The sequence below is a fragment of the Pantherophis guttatus genome, chromosome 2 (assembly GCF_059756535.1).
Source record: "Pantherophis guttatus breed Tessera chromosome 2, ASM5975653v1, whole genome shotgun sequence".
Lineage (NCBI taxonomy): Eukaryota > Metazoa > Chordata > Lepidosauria > Squamata > Colubridae > Pantherophis > Pantherophis guttatus.
Window position 1 is genome coordinate 36589004 of NC_142064.1, and position 25357 is coordinate 36614360.

Here is a 25357-nt window from a genome sequence, read left to right on the forward strand (position 1 = left end):
TCCAGTTGTGCCGATTTCTGTATTAGAAAATTCTAATTTTACTTACACAATGTTATTTGAGAGAGAGGAATTCTTCAGTACTATCTAAATAATTAATATAAAAGTCTATGACTCCATTTTTGCAAATATTAAAAAAATATATCCATTTATGAAACATTCTTGAGAACATGGTATGATGGAAAGTTCTTAGTACTTATACTAATTTCTTGTACACTGGAATTTAATTAAAGATTACTAGTCTATACTTGCCTTTTGTTTGGACTTTCAAAATTCTTTGCAACTATGGAAGCAGGTATGTTGGCCTACATCAGTGTCTTTATTATACAGGTATATTTTTAACTAACTCATTTCAGTTCTCATCAATTGCTTTCAAGTCAGTTTTGACTCCTGGAGACTATTGGGACAAATTCCTGCCAATTTCCCTAGCAAGATTTCAGAAGTGGTTTGCCACTGAGAGAAAGTGACTGAACCAAGACCACCCAGCTAGCTTTGTAGCTAAAGCGGGACTAAAATTCACGGTCTCCAGTTTCTAGCCTGATGCCTTAACAATTATATCAAACTGGTTCTCTCAAATATTTAAATATACAGTATTATATGAAAATCCATTCTTATAAAAGAGATTAAGGTGCTGACAATATTACAACTGAAACCGTAAGAGACAGAGAACATTGTTTCAGAAAGATATTTTACAGGGAAATAATCTTCCCTCTACCCTATTGGTTATCTCCTGTCTTACTAACTGCAATAGTTTGGAGAATGCCAATATATTCTACTGTGATATGTCCACTGTTTTTATATCCGAAAGTCCAATGATAGAAGACTGAATGTCTCATTAAGAGTAATCAGGCATTCAGTGAGTCTTAAATAGTCATTATGAAATATCTCATGGCAGAGACCTAAATTATATTTTTACAAAACCTGTTGACAAAACCTGTTCAGTGTTTACAATTTAGCAGAAAAGAGCACAGAGATTACAAAAAGTAGAAATCAGTAGACAGTCATGTGGCTCTGCTTGTTTTGAAGAGATGGAAATCAGTTTCTGTTGAGACCTATTCTCTTGATTCACCTCAAATTTCTTATTTGGCATTAGTGTTTCAACATTTAGCAAACAATAACTGTGAAATAAATTATTCAAGTAGTCCTTGACTTACAATTTGTTGCTTAATGACTGTTCAACGTTACAACAGATTCTCCAAAAGGCACTTACGACCCAGAATCTAAGTTCTAATGTATGGTGACACAATCACATTTCAGGCATTTGGCAACCAGTCCACATTTGTGGCCATTTACAACATCCGGCAATTCACATGATTGCTAAATTACATTCTTTTTCTGGAAATCAACATTTTATTCTGGTTTCTAGCAAAAAATGACCATTGGAGACAATGGGTTCACTTAACAACTGATACAAAAAAATTCATAAATTCAGGTTGGTCATCTAGGTGCTTCAACTTACAACTGCCATGACATAAAATGCAAATTCTGGACTCCATTATGTAAGTCAAGAATTACCGTATTTTTCGGTCTATAAAACGCTCTTTCCCCCCACCCAAAAGTGGGTGGAAATGTCTGTGCGTCAAATAGAGCGAATGTTGCCGAAGCCCCGCCCACCCGCCGGCCCCCACCCTTCGGCCTCAGTTTTCCAGCAATTTGCCTCCTTGCAGCAAACAGCAAACAGCTTAGTCAGCTTCAGCACAGCCTGATTTAGCACGAGCAGTTGATTGGCAGTTGGATTGGCCTCCTGGAATATCGCCAATCAGCTGTTCCAGGCTGCGGGGATCACTGCCGCCGCTGCCAGCAGTGATGGCAATCACCAGGAAGCAAATTACTGGGAGGCAGAGGCAGATTTTTTTTCTTGTTTTCCTCCCCAAAAGCTAGGTGTGTCTTATGGTCCAGAGCGTCTTATAGTGTAAAAAATACGGTACCTGTATATATTTGAATTCTCTACATTTTCTATAATGATTTAACAAAAAACAAGCAATACTGAAACATTCCATTATTTCCCACCTGTGTTGATTTTTACTGATATCTTTAAAATAAAAAATATTAATAGCATGTGTGTATGTGTATATCTCCATATTTTATTATTATACATTTAATTATTCCACTTATCTGTGTTTTATGAATCTTTTGAAGAAATAAATGTTGTAAAATATATTAAAGTAAATGAAATGTGGATTAATAAACTAAGAAACAAACCAAGCACCAAAACTGCTAAGACTTTAATCTAATGTTATGCCAAATATTTCTAAAACAAAATTTAAACACATAAAATATATAGGAATCTAGTAATGAAAAAATGTTTCAAATAATATTTTCTTGTAGCTTGTTATTTTAAGTCCAAGCTTTATTGTTTCATTAATGCTGCAATCTTTCACATTTTTACTTGGGAAGAACCCACTTAATTAAATAGGCCTTATATTTTAGCTTACATGTATAAAATTGTACTGCGAGATTGCTAATCTTAATATAAAATAATGGACAAATCATTAAGATACAGGCACTATTTCTACAATAAGCTTCAGAGGGCCAATGAGGACAGAGTTAAGCATATTAATTACTTAAATATCTACACTATCTATCTTAAGTGACTTGGGCAGTTTACAACATCATAAAATCATATAAATGCAAGAATAAAAGCACAAATTAAAAACAGAATTAAAGCAGGTTAAAACTTCCAAGTAAATATAAAAATCAAGGTACAAAATTCAAATGGCTAGGAGTTTAATAAAACAGCCGAAGCGTCCTCAGCCATCCCCAAGGCTGCATTATATTTTTAGATTCCTGTGTTAAGTGGCAACGTCAGATATTAAGTGGGGCCTTGTTTCGCCTCTGAGAGTACAATGTTCCATAAGATGGGGGGAGCAGCTAAGAAAGTCATCCTTCCAGATCCTGTTGAATGTTGTAAGAACATCACAAATAAGTTATGGGTTTAGTCAACTTAGACAATGTTACATGTAAACCCAAAAAGAACCAGTTCATCCTGCAATGAAACATCTCTAGCCTTAGTTGACCTAATTTGCGTATCTAGTTATCCAAGAGAAAAAGCTGGAATGAGAAAAGGCCCTAATCACCATTGGGAATGCAATACTCATATCCTGGTGGTAGGCAAAGTCGTAGGCAATGACTTTGTTTTCCCAACTCACTGGATGACAGAGAATGAAACACTCCCTGCTCATTAGATGCTTGTAGAAATATCACTTAGAAGTATTTATATCCAGTAATGAAATAAAATGGTTAAACCACATTAAAGTAGGGTCCCTCACTATAATGTAACAAAATGAACTCACACACTTCCAAAGATGAAGAAATAGCAACATTTGGAGAGAATAGCCACAATTCACAAGAATGCAAAACATTCTCAAGCTCATGGACTCTGAACTTGGGTGATAGTTGTTGTTGTTGTTTAAAAAAAATCATAGTGACTATATTGTTCTTTTCCATGTGTAAGTAGATTCTGTGAAGATTGGGGTGGGAACAACTTGCATTAATAATATTAATGTGAATTTTTAAAAAAGCATTAAAAAAAAAGAAAAGTATGCCAATAGTTGCCAATCTCATCTGAAAAGGTCAACCTGTCCCCAAAAAGCCCCATTCATCAAATGGGTAAAAGGAAGGGGTTCTATAGTTCTATGACACAATGCCAGAAAAAAAACTCACTCTCCACAAGGCAAATGGAGGAGCCTTGGTGGCTCAGTGGACTAAGTGCTGTTAAAGTAGTACTTAGCTGCCAGCTGCCTGCAATTACTGCAAGTTCAAATCTCACCAGGCTCAAGGTTGACTCAGCCTTCCATCCTTTCGAGGTAGGTAAAATGAGGACCCGGATTGTGGGGGCAATAAGCTGACTTTGTATAAAAAAGAACACCACTTAGGGGGGGGCGAAAGCCCTACTAAGCAGGTATATACAAAAGTATGAAGGCTATTGCTTAATGCATTGTAGGCTGCCCTGAGTCTCCAGAAAAGGGCGGCATATAAATCGAACTAATAAATAAATAAATAAATGCTTCACCTAGCCAACCAGAGGAAAGTTAGCTACACATAGCCTGACTTCAAGGAACAATCCTCTGCCAGCATTAGCATTCAGATTCCAGAAAACACCAGAACCGTGTGATAACTCCCTTGTAATAACCAACCATATGTGAAATAGGAACCACATCTCGTCTTAATCTATGCAGACCACATCAGGTTGGGGTGCCCACTCAGGTCAAGTACAGGAAGGATTCCCTCCTATTCATAGCAGAGAAAAATGGGGGAAAGCCTTGGAAAGAGTTAAGACCACCTCTCATGTCAAAATTCAACAGACACAAGCAAGATGAAACCCATGATGCAGGTCAGAGATGTCATCATGTATTACAGTGGTATCTTAAATCATTGCATAGCTCAAACAGCTGGCCACCAGCTCAAATGCTTCTACTCCCAGTTGAGTAGAAGCATTTGAGAAGATGCATGCATGACAGGCATAGATTATGCAGGAGTCTTGTGTCTGATGTCCTATTTACTGGGCATGTAACATTTTTTAACATTTTCTTCCAACACTTCCAGCCTGTCTTATGTTTATTGTTGGAACTCTTACGTTTTGGGATGGTCGAGTCATTTGGTGTAATTTTATGCTTTCATTAAAGGCTTTATTTTTCTTGCAAGGCACAAAACAGGTAAGCATATTATCCCACAGACTATTTCTGGATGCTGGCCCTAATTGGTGGAATATTGGGAAAATAGTGTAATTCTGCAGAAGGGTGGCTATCTATAGAGATTATATCTAAAGGAAGAGAGAAGTGAGTTCATCTTGATTGGGATTAGTGCTTGAAGTGCTGATTCCTTTCTTTTTTTTCTTTTCTATATCCCATTTTCCACCCATTCCTGCCTGTCTAGCCATTGGTGTGATATCATGAAGTCTCGCCAATACTTCCTATGCAGAGACTCATGAGGTACTACCGTAGGAACTTTCTGCTTGCTGTGGATAGGACCTCACTAACTCATGTGATTCATAGTTATATTTATTTTATTTTTTTACAAATCACATTTATATGGCTACCCATCTCACAAAAAACTACTCTGGTGGTGTACATCAAATAATCAGCAAATATATACAAGTAATCATTATAAAAAATTTAAAATAATTTCTAAAAATAAAAATCACCATAAAAATTAAAATATACAAACCTCAGTGAGAGTAAAAAGTGAAGCCATCTAAAAATATATATCTATATATAGAGAAATATATAGATATCATGCACATATTTGCAATAAAAATCTGAAAATTTTAACTCAATATGATTGCAAACTGACTCACTAGCAAAGAAACTAGATTAGTATATGAAAGGTGAACTATGTCATGGAAACAGGACCATAAATTAATTTCTAGAAAGGTTTAAAATAATACATTAAACAATAGAATTATTAATTAAATAATATATAATTGTGTTAACACAATATGAAACACAATGAGAAGTATTTAAAGAAAAAAACACAAAACTATTCCTGGAACCTGATGTGTATATTTCAACAACCAGAATTTTCTGCCAGCATTGTTGTTACGGAATATTTAGAAGTTGGTCTGGAAAATATCCAAATTAAGCATAGCTGTTTTAAGGAACGTGCTTTCAATTTTTGCATAAATCAAGATTAAAAAGGTCACTTACCTTTCTCTTATAAAATCTGCTAGTTCCTTTGTAGATGTATGGCCATGTTTCATATTATGATAAAGGACATCAAAGCCATTATTCCTTTCACCCTAGATTAAAATAAAAACATCACAGTTCAGATAAGGCACAAAACAAATAATTAAAATCATTAAATAAACTGGCTGCAAAACCAGAATGAAGTAGTCCTCCAAGACCTGATCATTGTTTCTAGGTAATTGTATTCATCCAATATTTTAAAAAAGGCAGAAAATTGTCTGTACTTAAGTGATTTTGGGGGTCATTGGGGATCAAGTGATTTCTTGATCTCACACAACCCCATCAAGTTCTCATGTAGTGAGAGAAGAATAATTTAGGAAACTTATATTTTAAATATGCATTTTTAAAAATAAACAAAGCTTTATTAATATGCATTAAATAAGATTAAATTTACAGGCTCCACTTTTTAATAAAGATACAACCAGCACCTAGTTATTTTCCCACTTCATATATACACCCATCAAATTATCTAACCAATTACTTATTCACACAATATACTATAAGTCAAACTTAAAAGATAATGAATGCTTCATGAAGACTGGTTGGTTTGCTCAATGTTCAGAACACTGAAGCCTTTTCATAGAGAAGTCTCTAGTAAATCAAGATGAAGAAAATGAAAATTGTGATGTGCCATGAGAGATAAAATGTATTCATTTATTTTACCATGAAACAGTTATTTATTATTTCACTTTGACTACTAGGCTATGGAGATAGATGCAGGATGACTGTTGAAGTAATGGCAGCAGTTTTAATGTATGACAGATGGTCCTTGTGCAGAAAGTAATGACAAGCAATGAAGCTGTTAGGTCTACTAAAGACCCACTAAATGTGAAAATGCCAAAAGTAGGCAGAAGTACTTTCACACAGACTTCACCAGAGCTGAATCTTAGATATTTAAGGTAAAGGTAAAAATTCCCCTCACACATATGTGCTAGTCGTTCCCAACTCTAGGGGCGGTGCTCATCTCCATTTCAAAGCCAAAGAGCCAACGCTGTCCGAAGACGTCTCCGTGGTCATGTGGCCAGCATGACTAAATGCCAAAGGCGCAAAGAACGCTGTTACCTCCCACCAAAGGTGGTCCCTATTTTTCTACTTGCATTTTTTACATGCTTTTGAACTGCTAGATTGGCAGAAGCTGGGACAAGTAACAGGACCTCACCCTGTTACATGGCCCTAGGAATTCAAACCGCTGAACTGCCGACCTTTCAATCGACAAGCTCAGTGTCTTAGCCACTGAGCCACCTGCTTTTTATTTATTCTACCAGTGTCCCCTTATTAAGATCTTCCCTTTGTCTCAGGAGTCCAAACTGAGAAAGGCCATCCCAGCTTGGGCTTATTCTTCCTCAATTGCCATGTCCCTCAAGTGCATTCTTTTCAGCAAAAAAAAAAAGCTTTTTTTTTTTAAAAAAAAGTTGCTATGCCATGTTAGCTATAGATATATTTATGCAGAGATCATTAAGACCAGAAAATTATTTCAAAGATTCCTCCAGGATAAGGTTGAGAAAGGTGGGCTACAGGTTAAGAAGAAACAGGACAGGGCAAGTTGAGGAATGGCTGTACTCACAACCACATTCTGAGGCCATAACTAGGGCCCATTCTTCCCCACTTGCCTCTTCCCACTACCACTGCTGACGTTCCTCACTATTAGGTGGCTAGCACTCCAAGGGAGGATCTATATTGTACTACCTAGCTGAGTTCAGTAAATTGCACAGTCACTCTAAATGCGTGTTTATTTGATTGTTCAGGACCACTAATGAACAGGCAAGTCTTTTCTGTCTCAGTCTTCATCTAGTTTGTTCTTGCTTTTTTCCTTTTGCATGAAGACAGATTCAAAGAATTAATTAAGCAGTTCCATTTTCTCCCTGTTACCCATCACCTTCTTGCCATTTTCTTCCCATTAGTGGAGTGATCATTTCCTTGACTTTTTTCCTGTTTCTTACTTACAGAAAAAACTTTTTAAAATTACTTTTGGCATTTGTTTTTAATTCATTCTGAGCCTTAGCCTTCCTGACTCTGTCCTTGCAGATTTGGATTATTTCCTGGTATTCTGTTTTGATTATGTGGCCCTCTTTTTATTTTTTACATTTGTCCTTTTTACCTCTCAGTTTATCAGAGAGTTCTTTATGCAACCATGCTGGTTTCATCTAGGATCTCTTGTTTTTCTTTCTTTGTGGTATTGTGTTAGATTGCGCAATATATAATCTCATTTTCAGTGTTCCTTTAGAATCCTGAATAGTTTTCTCTTTAGAATTTCCATCCATGGAATCGTTCTTTCAATTTGTTGAAGTCAATTTTTTAAAGTTTAAGACCTTAAGACTTGTTTGCTTACTTGTGCTTATATTATGTATAATTCCAGTTCAATATTGTCACTCTCTCCCCAATAACTTCAATCTGACCTTCTAGTTCCTTTCTCTATTTTTTAAATGATAAAGTCTTCAGCAACCTATTTGAACGGAAACACTTTGAAACTGAACTCGATGTAGTCTTTGAGAATCATATATATAACACAAACTAAATAAATGCAAACTTAATGAATCTTTATCACCCAATTATTTGCTTCATCAGTTTAGTTAAATCTGATCCTAGCATGGAAATGAAAGTAGCTGTGTAAGCAATAACAAGAAAACAGCATTATCGAGTGACAAGAGCATTTCCATGCTGAAATTCTTAGTACAAAACAGGAAACATATTACAGGAACTCCTTGTTTTGTTCATATACTAAATATATCCAAAGATCTGCAGAATAGGTAGAACATATTATCTTCTTTTCCCAAAGTATCTGAATTTATAGATACTTAACCTGACAGCAATACTTTTATACAGAAAAATGAAACAATTCAGTTTTTGTACTAACAAGATAGAAACATGGTCTTTTGTAGATATATTACCATGAATAAATTTGCTACATTGCCTTGGGAAACAAGTTAGAAAATAGTAAAATTACAAATAATATTCAATGTTCATATATCTAATACAAACAATAACAAAAAGATTTGTCCTAGAAAGAGAAATGTAACAGTTTAAAAGCATTTGTATCCATTATGGATCATTTTCCATGCATATCACAGCCAATATATAGAGATAATATAGGGATAATAAATATACTTATCATTATTGATATGCAACGAGATAGAACAAATTTAGACTATAGTATAAAGTGTAAAGACCTGAGATTAAATACAATTTATCCATATAATGCTTTCTGTATAGAGCAGGGGGGACAAACTGAAGGCCCATGGGGGCCTTAGATCTGGCCGGTGGGGCCGCCCTGGAAACAGTGAAGGACTGGCCCATGGTGCCTCTGCAGCTAAAATGGGCTCCCAAGCTGTTTTTGGCTGCCATGGCCTCCTGCAACCCTCTGCCAGTGAAAATGGAGCTCGGGAGGGCCACATGCTTCCCTTATTTCATTCCTATAGCAGAAAACAGTTGCTTGTTCAAATTCTAGAAAATCCTATATAGCAGGGAGACAGTCCATGCATCAAATGTTTTTTCTGCCTCAAGATTTTATAAAAATAGATAATATAAATAATATGTCCACAAAAACTATGTTTCATTTACAGGAAAAATGATATGCAGCATTAATATAGGGTTTCTCCCTCCTTTGATGGTTACTCAGGATTCTATCAATAAGACAGGTCAGTAAAACTGGAATCCTCAGGGAATTTCAGCTGTAACAGTAAGAACCTCTATCATAAGGAGATACTAAACAGATTCCCTTATAACTTGGCTAAAATGATTTTAACTTAAATCTTTTTCTCAATAAAAATATAAAATGGTCAACGTATTATTTAACTATTTTTTGAAAAACGAATGAACATTCACAACCCAAAGGAACAATCTCCAAAATTACTGGAATTGAATAGGATGATGCCCTGCCCTCTAGGCTTAAAAGAAGAACAGATACAGATTTAGGAAAACAAAAAGATGAAATGGCAAACACTTTGGAAATCAGATGGCTTTTTATCAGCTTCCATACAAGGGAAGTGGTGGAAATTAATTGTTAGTATTTAATTCTAATCAATAGAGTACAAATATCTTGTAATTACTCATGAGAAAGTCAACTACCATTCTTGAAAAAGTTACCAATAAAATTTGATTATTAACTTCACAGAGAAATGAATCACATTTTTATCAGATGTGGATAATTATATAAACTATCCTTATAACTCTTTTAATAAATGTAGCAATATATGAAAACTATGACTGAATGCTCATATATATTAATTTTGCATGTTATTGTGTTTTATTTGTTTCTTGCCTTAAGAATGAAAAAAAATCCCACATCATTTAAAAATTCAGAAAATCTAAAAGGAGGAAAATTCTTCTTTAAAAAACTACATGTGAACCACATTAGCTTGATGGAATCCTTACGCTGTAATATTAATGTTGTTGAGCTGAGTCCTGGGTTACCCTAGTCTGCCTATATTATTTTAAAGTATAATATATGTCAACATAGCTTATTCTGGAACAATGACAACCTATTTAAACTTAGTGCATCACTTCCTATTTATTCACTCACAAGCAAGAAAGGAAACAAAATGTGTTGTAAGTTGTAAAATATTAAAGACTAATATCTACACAGCAAAAACCTTTCATTGTGCTAACTTTTCAAATGTCCAAGAATGTTTTAAGCAATTCAATTTATAGTTCACTAGAAGAGCTAGAGCTAGATCAGAGGTATCAAACTGGATTTCTTCGAGTGCGGGATCAACATTGTAGTTCTCCTCCACAGGCGCCCCCACCGTTTTGGCTGCCAGAGGCACCACGGGCCGGTCCTTTGCTATTTCCAGGCTGGCTCCATGGGCCAAATTTAAGTACCCCGTGGGCCGGATCTGGCCCAGGGGCTTTGAGTTTGACATCCCTGATCTAGATTATTTCACATTTCCAACTGTCAAGTCAATCTCCTTCATCCTTTCCCTGTTCCTTTGATTTAATTTACTTGGTACATCAATACTGGACTTTACACTGAATTTCTTCCAGTAGTTTTAAAGTTTGCTTTCTTCCTTGTTGCTAATTATTCTGTTTTCTGTTTGCTTTGTGTTTTAGGCAGGCTTAATTACTTCTGTCACGCTCATCCAAATAATTCACAAAAATGATGAATGCCACAAGGATTAAGAAGACACTTTTGCTATCAAGATCTGCCTCTAAAATAACACAAACATTAATGAACACTTGTTTATATGACTGCAATCTGCTGTGGACTGAAATATGAGTATCAGGATTATAAGATTAAAAATAAGGACTGTTTCAAGTCAAAGTTGGCTTAATCTAGAAATGATTGTTGTTTTTAGCAATAATACAAATATGCCACTGTTTACTTCCAGAATTATGAAGGATTTTGATGTTGTTGCTGAAATTGCAAATAATAATACTGAAAATTCCTAGCCAACTGCCCATCCAATATAAACTAAGTAATCAGTAGCTTATATTGTAGGTAATGGTTTTGAGGTAAAACTTGAATTAAGAGCATTCCTGAGAAATATGTATTGTTTACTAAGAACAAGCAGAAAAAATGTTTTACATATTATTGACTATGCTTTCAAATATCACTCTACAGAAAGTTGCTGTTCTTGCCAAATCAAAAGTAGTTACAAAAAAAAGGGGGTGGGGAGAGGGGTCCATATTCATCAAGCAAAAACATAATAAATGATGGTGAATAGGTGGAGTATTTTCACAGATTCTGGATTCTGGAAAAAGGAAGTCACTTCATTATATAAGTAATTGCAGAATGACCACAAATGTTGCAATGAGCATGAATAAAGCTACCTTCTCTCCAAGACAGTACCCTTAAATACTGTTCATAGCAGCAGCAGTCATTTTGTGCATACTAACTTTTGCATCAGTACTGACAAAATAGAAAGATAGCCAAGTTACAGTTGTCAGGAGTGTACCTCATTGATTTCAATGGGAGTAGTTTCTGAATAAACATAATTATGTAATATATCTGAGAATGTAAAAATAATTCCCATGATGGAAGTTATCTTAAGGATCTTCAAACCTCAACTACATAGATACACACATACATACACACACACATTATATACATATGAAAGATAAAATGGTTTATTTTCCCCATTTGCAATATAATTACCCACCTGCCTATTTAAATATAAATTTCATAAATTTCTTTTGGTTTAATGGGTTTCGTTCTATTTGCAACCTTAATCAGTATTAGCCCAGGACAGTTTTAAACAATTGTTTTCAAGAAAAGCAAATCCAATTGACAACTAAACTTACATAGTCCTTTTGAAATTCTGCAGAGACATTCCATTATAATTTTTAAGATAGTAATTAACACTAAACCAGTGTTAATGTCTATGTTAACAGCCTGTTCATAGTTTTAAGATTATGGCTTGCCCAACTAATAACTACTTGTAGGGTTTCCTCCTAAATTTTAAAGTCAGGGAGAGAGAGAGGGGGAAAAATGCATACCCTTAATAGTTTCCCTCCCTGGCCAGTATGCACATACAAATAAGCATGGAGTCTGGTAAATGTACAATTTCCTAAAACTGCAGGATCAATTTGCCTTTATTACTGAAATGCCACTAATCCTTCTTAATGCGCAATTCAAGCACTCAAGGTACATAACAATACATTCTCAACTGATAACTTCAGCTTGCCGTTCGTTTCCTTTGTTTTCTGGCTTTGTCTTAAAGTCACTTCTTTCAAAAACACTCACTCTCTCACACACACACACAAATGATAAATGGAAGGAAAAGAACCGAGAAGGGCAATACGAACTAAGAACTACGGAGTGGTTTGTCATCGGCCCAAAGCCTTAAGGAGAAATATCAGTGGCATTTTAGAAATCCTGGGGAGGAGAGAGATTCCTGAATCAAACTTCCAGGGAGCGAAGCTCTCGTGTTTCCTTCGCAGGAGCGCAGGAAGGAAAAGTAAACAATCCCATCCCCGCCAGGCCGAGTCGCCTCTTAAGACCGTCCTCGCTGACCGCGGTGCCCAAACCTCCAGCTGACCAAGAGAGCGGATGGGAGGGCGACCGAGCAGGTGCTCTCTCTCCTTCCCCCCGGACCACGACCCTCGGGGGACACAAGTCCTGCAAGGAAAGTGGCTTAGGAGGGAAGGCGTCCCTGGCGCTGCCCTTTTCAGCCCCGGTCGGTCCGCCGCACCCGCAACGTTTCCCGGGACGCTTCCCGCGAAGTTCCTGGGCAAACGAACAAAAAGCCTCGGTTCGCCGGCACAGCAACCGACCCAACGGCAGGCCCCAACCCCGGTCCCAAGTGGCGCAGGGGCCGCGAAGGGGCACCGCCGGCTCCGGCTCACCCAGCCGCCCGCTCCAATTCTCGCCGCTTTCCCTGCTTATTGTAGTGACAGACCCTGCCCCTCCAAGCCAACAAAAGACTGCCCCCTCCCGAGCAAAGCAGCCCCTACCCAAAAACTTTCCACGAAGTACTCCATGACCATCTCGCCGCTTCGGCCCGGCTCCTTCCGTCACCGGGGGCCTCCCTCGGAAAGAGGAAACAGTCTCGGAACGCCGCCCTTTCCCTCACGGCACAACCGCGACGGCCTCCGCCCGCCGAACTCCCGTCTCCTGTGAATCCAGGCAGGCAGGCAGGCAGGCAGGCGCATGCGCAGGCGCCAGATGGCCGGTCAAGGCGCAGGCACCAAAGTTCGAAACAACATAGAGGCTGGAACGCGCCTGCCCGCCTTCCCTTCGGGAAGGGATTGAGCAGGCGCGCTAGAGCGGGAGGGAGTGTGGAAGGGAAAGGCCGAGAGCCTCGGAGTGTACCAGTATTGGTTTTTGTTTTTTGTTTTGGGGGGTGGGTGAGTTGCGAGGCCGCAGGATCCTTCTAGGATGGATGTAAAAGGCGAGATAGAACCCAAACATTCAACCCCCCCCCCCAAAGTCAAGCTGATTCCTTGTTAGTGGGTTACAGGTATAAACCTGGCTGTAGCCTTTTCAAACATTGCCTGCTAACAAGATACACTGTAGTTTCCTGATTTGTAGTTCACTTTGTTTGAAGAGCTAAAGATAGTTGTGCGTCTGAATTTAGTGGTCATTATTTACTAGGTTGGTGGTGATGCAGACGATGAACACAACTCACATGATTATGTTAATGGAAAACATATAATATTCACCTTACTGTATTTAACAAAATTTGACCAGAATCTATTCCCCACCAGCCAGCCAGAGCTGAAGAAGCTTCTTGGATGAGAACCGAAACGTCTTCAAAGTAAAACCCAGCAAGTCCAGTTGCCTCTTGAAAAGCACCTTTGGGACAACCATCACCTGAATGACTGAAAATCTCCAGAGACATTTGACCAGAGTTCTGACATTGTTTTTTTTCCCTTTGTAATACAGGTAGTCCTTGACTTACAACCATAATTGAGCCCAAAATTTCTGTTGCTAAGTGAGATGTGTTAAGTGACTTTTGCCCCATTTTATGACCTTCCCACCATTGTTAAGTGAATCACTGCTATTGTTAAATTAGTAACTCGGTTATTAAGTGAATCTCCATTGACTTTGCTTATCAGAAGGCCGCAAAAGAGAATCACATAATTATGGGACATTGCAATTGTCAGTTGCCAAGAGTCTGAATTATGATCATACAACTATGGGGATGCTGTAATGGCCGTAAGAGTGAAAAATGGTTATAAGTCACTTGTTTCAGTACTGTCGTAACTTTGAACTGTTACTAAATGAACTGTTGTAAGCTGAGAACTACCTGTACATGTTTTTTGCTCAGTTTCTTCATCTTTTCATTTGTATAAAAAAGAATATCACACGTCATTTTGAATGATCAAGGCACCATTAGTTCTGGATTAATACTGAGCATGATTTTTGCAATTTCTCCATAAAGTGCAACATCCTGACAGTATCCCTAACCCTAACAAAGTTGTTATACTTAATTTTGTCTTGTGGATAAAAACACCAGTAAATTGCAGTAAATAGAAGCTGATTTCTAAGTATTTTTTCAGGATCATGCTCTGTATTTCAAATAAAATTCAAGGAAGTGTTTAGTTAAAATCAGCTAACTACTCTGATATATATAGATTGCATTTACATGTGTAGTTCAGTGTTGGGTTGAGTAAACCACAACATGAACACAACCATAAAGTCTACATTGATTGTAAAGACTTCAAGATCTGTGTAAAGCAGCCTTTTCCAACTTAACTTCCTGCTATGTTGAAACTGCAATTTCCAGGATTTCCTAACCTGTAGTCCTCATTTAGCTACTGCAGTTGGGACCAGCAAAGTGGCCATTAAAGAAATTGCAACTATGCATACAATCTTACTTCATCTTCCCTTTGCTTTACAGAATTGTGAAAGTTGTAAAAGCAAGGATTAAGTTACTTTATCACCAACATGGTAACTGAATGGTTGCTAAATGAGGGACACATTAAATGAGGGTCAACTACAGTATTTAGGACAATGGTTAGCAATTCCATACTATTTAGATCTCTGGAGCAGTAAAGGTTTCAGTTGATTTCCAAGTACTATGACAACAATATCCACTAAAAGAATGTTCTCTGTGATAGGGAAATTTCTATTTAATTCCTGTTTTCCAGCACTTCCTGGGGACAGTACTTTAGGGGAATACCCCTTTACAAAACTCAATAGGAGAGAACAATTATACATCATTTATTTTGCAAAAGCAGATTAGGGTTGGTTAAGCAAAGGTAAAAAATTAAAACTGCACACCTGCCCTTTACTGAGAGAAGGCAGCTGAAATGATCACATTTCAATTATACCATATATGGTTGAAGCAGAGATTAAACAAACACCTTACTGAGAGTCAATTTTGCAGGATGTGTTGATTATTCTGTTGGTTTTCCTCTTGGTACAAGCCACGAGGGAGGGCAGAGATGGAGAAACCTTCAATTATTTTTAGGGTAGAAGTGTGCCTGTGTTCAACAAGGATTTTTGTTATTTGGTTAGGAATACTGTATCTGGAATAACACTGATATCAAAGGATACACAACAATCCTTTTGGCCCTAAATTGGAAGCTCTGAAAAATACATGTTTTATAGAAAGTGTTTTATGCTTAGTTTTGTGCTGGTTCTGTCCTTGCCACGAGGTTTCCTTGGTCTCAGTTTATAATTTTAATAAGATATACTCATCACTGTCTTTGTCTTTTGAGTAGGCAATATTAGACAATGTCAAAAAAGGAGAAATAGACAAAGTTGTAAGATAAAAAGAAATACAGATAGTTCTTGACTTACAAAATAATGAAACAAATATTTTTAAAAAGCCTGGATTAGCTAATTGAAGGGGAGGGGGGGGGAGATGTTCTTTACCATATTGCCCTTTTTGCTTTTTTATGCAAAATCATAAATAGTACATGCTTTTCAAGAGTGAGTGGTTTATTCCAGAATATATTTTTCTTAATTAAGATGAAGAGCCTGTTTACTAAGATGCAATCTTTTCATATCACATTAACACAAAGCTTGTATCTTTTGTCAGGTATCTTTTATATCTCGTTTCCCACATTTTATTTCATAAAATGAAGATTTCTTCAGTCTCCTACAAACTTACCAACAAAATTGCCAATGAGCTGTCACTCATAAATATAGAATGCTGTAACTGTTTCCTGTACCTCTCATTCACTCTCTGGTTGTCAACTGTACTTGTTCTTTATTTCTATACTATACTTTTTTAAAAAATAGAACCTACCTGATTTTTATGTCATTATTTGCTCTAAAACTACTTCCACCATTTGGAAATTAGTATAGTCACAGATACATTCTTGCTTTCATTGAAATCTAGATTTTGCCTCTAACATGACTGCTGGTTTCTATATGTCTTTGTCTTCTACAAATCTGAGGCCAAGTCATAAGATTCTTGGGTTTTTTGTCAAATCATACTAGAGTTTGCTAGCATGAGTTTGCTTTTCCACCCAATTTTATTACTCTATTTTAAATTTTTTGACAAGCTCTATTCCCTTTTATATTTCATTATGCTTTAGTAGATATACATTTTAATCCATTATCTTCCTGCGTAAAGCCATTACCTCCCATTTAAAAAAAATCTCATGTTGCACATCTGCATTTCCTTCACACTACACAAAGAAACATGCTCTACCACTAAAATAAGAGTTTTAGAATAAGCAACTATTTTTACAATTAGTGAAATATCATGCTGATTGTAAAATAATTGCAGTCAACATTGAGTTTAGAATTTTTTTTTGTTGGAAAGAAACATTTTAATACTATCTCATTCTTGTATCATCTTGTAGGACGACACCATACCCCACAGAGGTTAGGGATTGTCTGTGCAAGATCTAGCACTGAAAGGAAATGCCCACGAAATACTCATATTCAGAGCAGGCCTCTTTTCTGTTGTCTTCAAGGCACTTAAAATAATTAGCCTTTGCCATTGTCTTGCTTGGGACTTTGTTTTTCCTGTGTAATAACCATAAAGAAAAACTGAAATCTTAAAATTATGTCCAAAAATAATGCAAAAAGTGAATACTCAGTGATTTCCATCATTTCTACAGCAGTTGTTTTAAAATGTGTTCCCCGAATGTGTATCATAGGATTTTTGTTCTTATTGCTTAGTAAAATGATCAGCAGTGATGCACATTGCATAAATCAGTCTTTAGAGACAACTGTTGCTGTTTTAAATCTGACATTTTGATAGCTTGTTTTATGGATACACAGGGAACTGGAGAAAACTACTGTATAACTCTTGTCTCCTGCCCTATTTATTCTACCCTTCCTGTGTAGATAAAGAAGTGTACAGATACAGAAGAGTAGTGCATTCACTCATTTTCTTTCAATATATATATATTCCTTTAACCTATCAGTTGATTTTTAGATATTTTTAACTTGAAAAGCACACTGTAGATACAACCCTTTCTGCACTGCACTCAATATTCTGTTCAAATTTTAGATTCATTTCTCTGTAAAAGATATTATACCGAAAACCATGGTTATCATTTATATCATGCTCATATTTCGCTAGATTCATCTGTTGTCTATTGCTACCCATATCCCATCTGTACAATGCTCTGCCAATTGCCAATCTATTAAACCTTAATAACCTTCCATATGTTTTCATATATCCTGCTACAATTTCCTGTTTAAATTATTCTGATTTCCTTTTACTTAATTGCATCTTTTATTAAGCAAACTAAGAACAAGATTAATAGACATTCCTAGCTCAGATACTTTTTTTTTTGATAGAGCAAACTTTCAAAATCAGTAATCACATGTCACATATTTAAAAGCCAGCAGAAATCAAGAATGTAGACAAGCATAGAATTCATAGAATAAAAACAACTGGTCTGCTGATACAAAACTTTTAATGTTCAGTATAAGTACATCATAAATATTTTAAAATATTTTTCTATTGCTGTATATATTTTCTATGTCTTCGCACTATTAGCTTTTGTAGCTTGAAACAATATAAAGATCCAAAAACATCTGATATACTAAGTGGTTATTGATTATTTTTATTTGCATTTGTGCATCTCTAGTAATTTTTTCATTTGTAAATAAGTTACAAATGAGAAGATGTGCTTTTATATATCCACTGATTCCCATCTACATGGGTTTTGCAAACTAGACTTCATATTATCCCAATATTCCTGGATGTATGCCTGTTTCAGATTTCATTCCTCTCACCACCCATTAAAAAGATTTAGCCTTATATATCCCAATTTCTAAATAACATCTATTCATCAACCAAGACCATTGGGTCTTGTAAGGACTATTATTTAAGGTACTCTGGATTTTTTTTTTTGTACTGATTAAAGTATTCAGGAAAGGCATGTTACAGATCTGGTCTATTAAAGAGGGCTATCTGGCAGGACCCAGGTTGCATACACTTTTTGGAACATCATTCCTCCTGATCCTAGATTAGTTCTGACCCTTTTGACTTTAGGAACCCACTGAAGACAAGGCTCTGCCATTGTTCTTGGGGGTCAGGCAATGGTGAAGTTTTTGCAATGGCTATGCTGAATTTGACACAAAGATGATTAAGAGCCTTGGTGGCGCAGCAGACTAAAGCACTGTTAAGTAACACCAGCTGCCTGCAATTACTGCAAGTTCAAATCTCACCAGGCTCAAGGTTGACTCAGCCTTCCATCCTTTCGAGGTAGGTAAAATGAGGACCCAGTTTGTGGGGGCAATAAGCTGACTTTGTATAAAAAAGAACACCGCTTTGGGGGGGGCGAAAGCCCTACTAAGCAGGTATATACAAAAGTATGAAGGCTATTGCTTAACGCATTGTAAGCCGCCCTGAGTCTCCAGAAAAGGGCGGCATATAAATGGAACCAATAAACAAACAATAAATAAATACTTTGCCATTGATCATAGTTATTTTAGTTTTAAAGTAATATTGAAGGTTTTATAATTATTTTTTTCTTGTTTTTAACTGCTGTGAACCACTCTAGTTACTTAGGTGGGATGGATGGCCGTACAAATTGAATAAATAAAAAATTAAATTACTACTGCAGTGTATTTTGTATATTTATGAAAGTGGGCTAGGAACACTTAACAGTTTGATAATCAGTAAGATCAGATTATGTTCAATATTGCCGATGTATTTCTCAGATTCAAACCCAGATGCTAGCTTGGATCTATGCAGCTCTAACATGACTTGGATTGTGTTTCTTTAGGAAGTGCCAAAATGGATATGCAATCTGTGAAGAGCACTTTATAAATTCCAATTTATTACAAAGCCAGATCAGCTAATTTGAGAAATTGAACCTTTTTTGAAATGCCTTTAGAGATCTGTGGAAAGCCAAACTTTGGACATTCTCTCCCTTCTTTTATAACTCAGAATTTTTTAAGTTTATATATTTTTTTATTTAAGACAATAAATGTGCAATTCGTCCTTAGTTATCCTAAAGCTTTTATTTTTGCAAGTGTCATTAAATTCAACTATGTTAAAAACCCAGTGAATAGATTTTCTTGAAGTCGCTTATCATCCAACAAATGTCTTGATGCCAGATATTAATCATGGCAACATTTCTGTTACAAATATAAATAAAATATATTAATGTAATAATTTAATATTCAGTTGGAAAATAACTGTTCTATCCTAAAATAGGAATTAAATTCATATTAAACTGGGTAAAAGAGGCACATCTCAAAATCTAGTTATTTTGTCTATGTGCTGCTATAGCCAAAGAAAAAGCAATGTATATATATATATATAAATACCGGTATATAAACAGTGATTCTATGTTAATTAAATCTACATGTTTTTTCCTGTTGCCAATAATATCTTCCCAAATATCAAGACAAACTGGAAGCTACATAAATGAATATTCAATTAAAACAAATCAGTTTTCAATGGCTCCTTCTCTTTTCATTAAGAATCAGAGTGCAGCATCTATTTAAACAAATTTTATTAACATAGTCAAGCAGTGATTAACATTCACATCTATTATCACATCATACAAATGTAAATACAAAATTACTACATTACAATATATATTCTCTGCATGATCCAAAATATTTGGTGGCCCCAAAAGTTCTTTAGAATTCAGCAGCTTATCAAAAATTGAAACCATATTGTGTTTAAAATGAAGCTTTGTTGGCAGAGGCAGACAAGAAAAATCAACTTAATGAAGTTTGAGAAGTTGCTGAAGGATATGTTTGAAGGGAATATTCTAACACATATGGAAAACACATCCAATTTAATGCTTTCAAGCAAACTCATACAACCTAAGTTGTCAGCAGAAAGATCTGACTACTTTATTATTTAATTATTGTTAGTAATCCAATTCAAATAAACAACCTTATGGCAAAGTTGATTAGGAGAAAAAGTGTAGTATCTTTAGGGGAAAGAAGACAAAAATGTGCCATCTAAAATGTTTTAATTGTACATACAAAAGTAGTACTGATTCTAAAATGAACTGTCACAGAAGAATCAAGTTATTAGGTGGGGAAAGTTAAGGAAATACTATATCATCAATGCTACAATTAATTTGAAGTTTAACTATCTTGTTTAAAAGTGCATCTATCCAGCAAAATAAGATCAAATAATTACTTTAATATAACCATTAAAGTTTCTCTATTACGCTTTCACTCAAGTCTTTTAGTGATGAAACTGCACTGTATATGCCCATATTAAAATTTCAGTCAGGACAGCCTAAACACTGATTTGATTTGACAAGCAAGTATAAAGAGTATAACTTTAAATTGCAGACATTTTAAATTAAGAACATCAGAAATTTCCGTGCAGTATTAAACTGTATTAAAATGTCAAGTTGTTAATCTATTTATCACCTCAAAATCAAAATATCCTAAAGAGCCAAATGCTTACCACAGTACATCATTCACATACAAACAGCAATGTTAATTTAAGAGATTACTGCTTGGCATATGGTAGTTTATATCAGAAAAAAGGATAATTTTCATGTTTATTCTCTAGGCATTCATTATTCCAAAAAAGCCTAGGCTACTTAGCTATGAACATATTCCACGTCATAATCTCTTCTGTTTTACATCGGGAACATAACTTTGCACTGCACAATATAAAGTCTCTTTTACTGTGATTATTGGGTACTATTCATACAGATGCATTCATCTCTTAAAAAGAATGTTATACATCCTTATTAATACATTCAATATGAATAAAATAAGTAATTGCTGTCCCATAGTACCTCAATTTAGATATGAAAGTTTAAGACATTAGGCAGTTCTATATGAACAACAAACTGGTACTCTTATGAAATAAGCCTCTATCTAAACAAAAGGGTACAAGATTATTTACCTGAGATAAAACTAGTATGAATATTTCTTATCTAAATAACAGAAATTTCAGCTTTGGAAATCCTCTTACAATAGTATAAATCTAAATTACACAGTATTTATGTAGCTTAAATACTTCAATGCCAATGCTAAAGAAAAAGAAGTATCACAGTGTCAATATTGTTTATTACAAAAGTAACATTACTTTAAAAAAATCTATTGGCTATGTATTTTATGAAAGTTACCACAATTTCATCTTCAGCATGGCAATAAACCAAGACTACAGTCCTAAGCATACTTACTTGGAAATGTGTCCTCTGAAATGTATAGTACTTCAAATTAAATACCATTACACACTGAAATCTAGATCAAAGACCTGATTTCTACATACCAGCTTAGAAAAAAATAAGATAAAAATCTTACAAAATGTTATCCATTCCCCTTCAATTTAAAGAAATGCAACAAAGATGTTAGGTAAGACTTTTTCCCTTAATAGTCACAAATTCAACCATCAAAAACTCTTTCTACATTAGCCAAGTTGAACTGCAAAGGAGACACTTTTATTTATATATATTTTTAAATATACTTTCTGTTACCAACTTAGGTTGATCAGCAGCTTTGTTCATTGTTAGAATCCTTCAAAAAGCAAAGGGGCCTTCAACACGAAAACAAAGCCATATATAAAACAGTAAACACTGACCTCCTGAGGTTCCTACAACAAAAATATTCAAGTAGAAAATCTACATCACTTAGCAGCGGCTATTTCTGTAGTTTAGCACACTAAGCACTTAATTCACTGTGTAAGGAGCAGATTTAGTAAGCCGTGCCTGTAGCATGCCAAGAGGCAGAGAACACTGGAATGTAACAAAGACAAACATACAATTCTACAGAACAACATTCAATCAACATTCAAAACTGTCAATACACAAAAAGAATTAAGATGTTTTATATATCCCATGATGCAATATATTTGATTTACAACTTAGTGTTGTATTAGAATTCTCCTTACCTCAAATTCTATACCAAGCAGCTTCTGCAAGTATACTGTAATTTTATTCATTATGAATAGTTTGCTATGAAGCCTTAATTTGTTAATTCTAACTGCAGTATTGCTTTGTTACTTTTCTGTGAGATCAGCTAAATTACAATAAAAGTCACGTCCCTTTATATTAACCCATGTAATAAAATTATCTCTCTATATAAGTAGCTTCTATGCGCTAATCTTTAATGTTATCGCCAACTATCAAATTCAACAACAGAAGGGCCAAAATAAATAAAGTTTTGTCTTTTAGAATTCCATATAGAAATGTAAACTCTTGCCAAAAGGCAAGTTCTGGCTTTAATAAATGTTAAGATTTACTTTCTTTGGAATTCATATCTACTTCCTTGATTGAAAAAGCTAGAGCAAAGGTCAGCTGAAAATTCTGGCTTCCAATACAACAAGTTAGTTGAAAGTAGATGACTATATGCAATTTTATTCCAGTGGTTTTAATGGCATAGTAGCATAAACCTGTTCATAAGACGTTTATACAGGACATTTTGTAATAAATCATTTTCAAACATATTTGACCCCAATGAAATTTACAAAGGAAAAAAAGGAATGTATAGGACTTGTGCATGCTCCCATGCATTAAAAAAAAAGCCTGAAATAAGATTTCATAAATTCACACATACAAGGTTGATTTTCAGTGCAATGGCTAAATCATACAATAGACCTTAAAAAGAATCAAAATCATACACTCATTCCCTACAAAATGGTTATCCAGTATGGTTTTTTCAATGCAAAGATGAGAAGCTAAAATGTAAGGCGGTTGTTATGGCTTTTCTTTTCTTTTTTTTGCACAGATTAATTTTGCAGCACTTAAGGGAAAATGGAAAAGTGTGGCTTTATCTCTGACCAGCAGAGTTATTGTCTTTCCATTTTTCCTTTATCATCATGGGATACTCTTTATGCAGTCTAAATTAATCACACTTTCACTTTTATAGTAACACAAAATCAAGTGTACCAGTTAGATTTTCACATTCACAGTACATAAGAAAATACACATGGAAAGAAAAGTAAAAGGTAAACTTAACAAGGATTTATTCACAGAAATACAAGCAAATAGAAAAGGGAAGCAGAAAAGCTAAACAAATGAAATGAAAAGGATCCAAACGAACATTCACTCTGTAGCTTTTAACCTGCACCCTTTTGTGGTCTCTCTAGGACACAATGGGTCCCCAACATGCGCCGACAGTGTAGATACCCTGCTTTACATATACTAACTTATGCATCTCTTCAGATCATGCTTTGTGGAGGAGAGAATAATAAAATATGTTGGGTGTGAATAAACACTGAAATGTAGCAATCATGTCATCAATTTTCTACAATTGTCTTTTAGGCATCAACTAACATTTATGTAACCTTTAACAGGTCTTACCTTATAACTCGTTTTAGAAGATTTGATAAAAATCACTAATAGTATAACCATGCAGAAAGCACATCACACTGACAGCACAGAGGCAATACTTTGCACAGCTATATCTGCTTTCCACATTGTGCAGGTTACAAATTACAATATCAATCATATTCCTAAGAGATCCTAAAAATTATTTTGAGGCCTAATCGTCACTACAGTATTTTATACTTATATCTTAATAAAAATAAAATCCACAGAATTTTAAAGGAATTTTAAATGCAGGGTTGTACTGCACGAATTGGTAAACTGCAACACAAAACTGGCGCAAGGTAAGTAATGTTTACCACTCTCACTCCTTGATGCAAGCATGCTAACTTTCCCACTAAAAATATGCTTGATCACTATGACCCAAAATGCATGCCTGAACCTTAAACTGCACATTAAGAATTATGCCTTACTCTAGAAATTAAATCTAATGAAGCACAACCATCAAATCATATCTACTACCCTTTAAATGGAAAATTAAAAAGATTAATCTTTCTTCTGAAATGCCCGTTTTCCCCCCCCCCCACTAAAAATGAAAAGGAGTGACTCATTTGGCATCTTGCAGGTTGCTTCATTTGTTTGCTTTAGCCTTTATTACTTCATTATGGGGTTATTTAAATTTGTATACTGCAAGTGCTTACTCCTAATACAGGGAGCAAGCTTCACCTTAACTGTACTAACTTCATTTGTTTAGTTCTTCATCAACATGCAATACTTAGGAATCCCATCAAGATGAAACAATGCAGAAACCCCTTGTTATACCATTAACTGTCTGTAATTGCCATTCTTCTGTTTCCTTTATCACATGAACACAATGTATTTTCTCTTTACATATCCCCTATAGATCTATTTTATAATTTCATTTTGGTACAATTCCCCATAATATTGCAGAATGTGCTGTTGTGAACAAACTTTTTTTGCGCATCTTCACATCCAGTGCAGAATTGTAACAGGAGACAGATTTCCACCCACAAAAGCTCCAGATGTTAAAACATTTCCCAACATCGGCTTAATACAGTGACGGCAACACCTCCCTCCCGCCCCTCCCAGTAGGCTTGGGATTGTACTGTATTCCCTACTGGTTTACCCTTCCCCCCAGTAAAGGGTAACATTTTTCCCTGGGTGCAGAGGCTTCCTCCCAGTCTTCCAGACTGAAGGACCTGAAAGAAACAAATACGAGTTTTTATTCAAAAGCAAATTGTTTAATATTATGATCAATACACACTTAACATAGGACATACAAATTAATGTTGCTCTGTAGTATGCCGCAAAACAAAGCACCAGTATAGTATTTTCAGAGTGAAGTTAATTGCTATTTCTTGAATTTTTTTGTAATAAATCTTCATCAATAGACCTCATAATATTTCTAGTTCCATTTATACCTGAAATAGTAAGTTCAATTAAATCTTACAAATCACTAATGTCTAGGGACAACACTGTGTGGGTAGTTGCATCAACTCTGCTACTGTTTAAGTTAGTGTTAATTTGAGGAGTTCCAACTGTGATAGTTTATTATTTTTATTTATTTTTTATTATTTTTATTATTATTAATCATATTTCTATGCCAC

The 25357-nt window shown here is 35.3% G+C and overlaps 2 protein-coding genes across 3 annotated transcripts in view; both read right to left on the bottom strand.

Moving 5' to 3' along the window:
* FCHO2 (FCH and mu domain containing endocytic adaptor 2) overlaps positions 1-13529 on the bottom strand; it is a 67962-nt gene extending 54433 nt beyond the window's left edge. The window contains exons 1-2 of the mRNA XM_087885829.1: positions 13071-13529; positions 5643-5734 (exon numbers count right to left, since the gene is read on the bottom strand). Coding sequence (XP_087741955.1) covers positions 5643-5734; positions 13071-13103 — 125 coding nt within the window. The 5' untranslated portion in view covers positions 13104-13529. The remainder of the gene's footprint in view (positions 1-5642; positions 5735-13070) is intronic.
* A 6451-nt stretch (positions 13530-19980) lies between these two features.
* The window catches only part of TNPO1 (transportin 1), a 42695-nt gene continuing 37318 nt past the window's right edge, over positions 19981-25357 (bottom strand). The window contains exon 25 of one of the 2 annotated variants that reach the window (XM_034441164.2): positions 19981-24949. The gene's annotated coding sequence lies outside the window, so the exon portion shown is untranslated. The remainder of the gene's footprint in view (positions 24950-25357) is intronic. The other variant, XR_015732107.1, reaches the window with a different exon arrangement.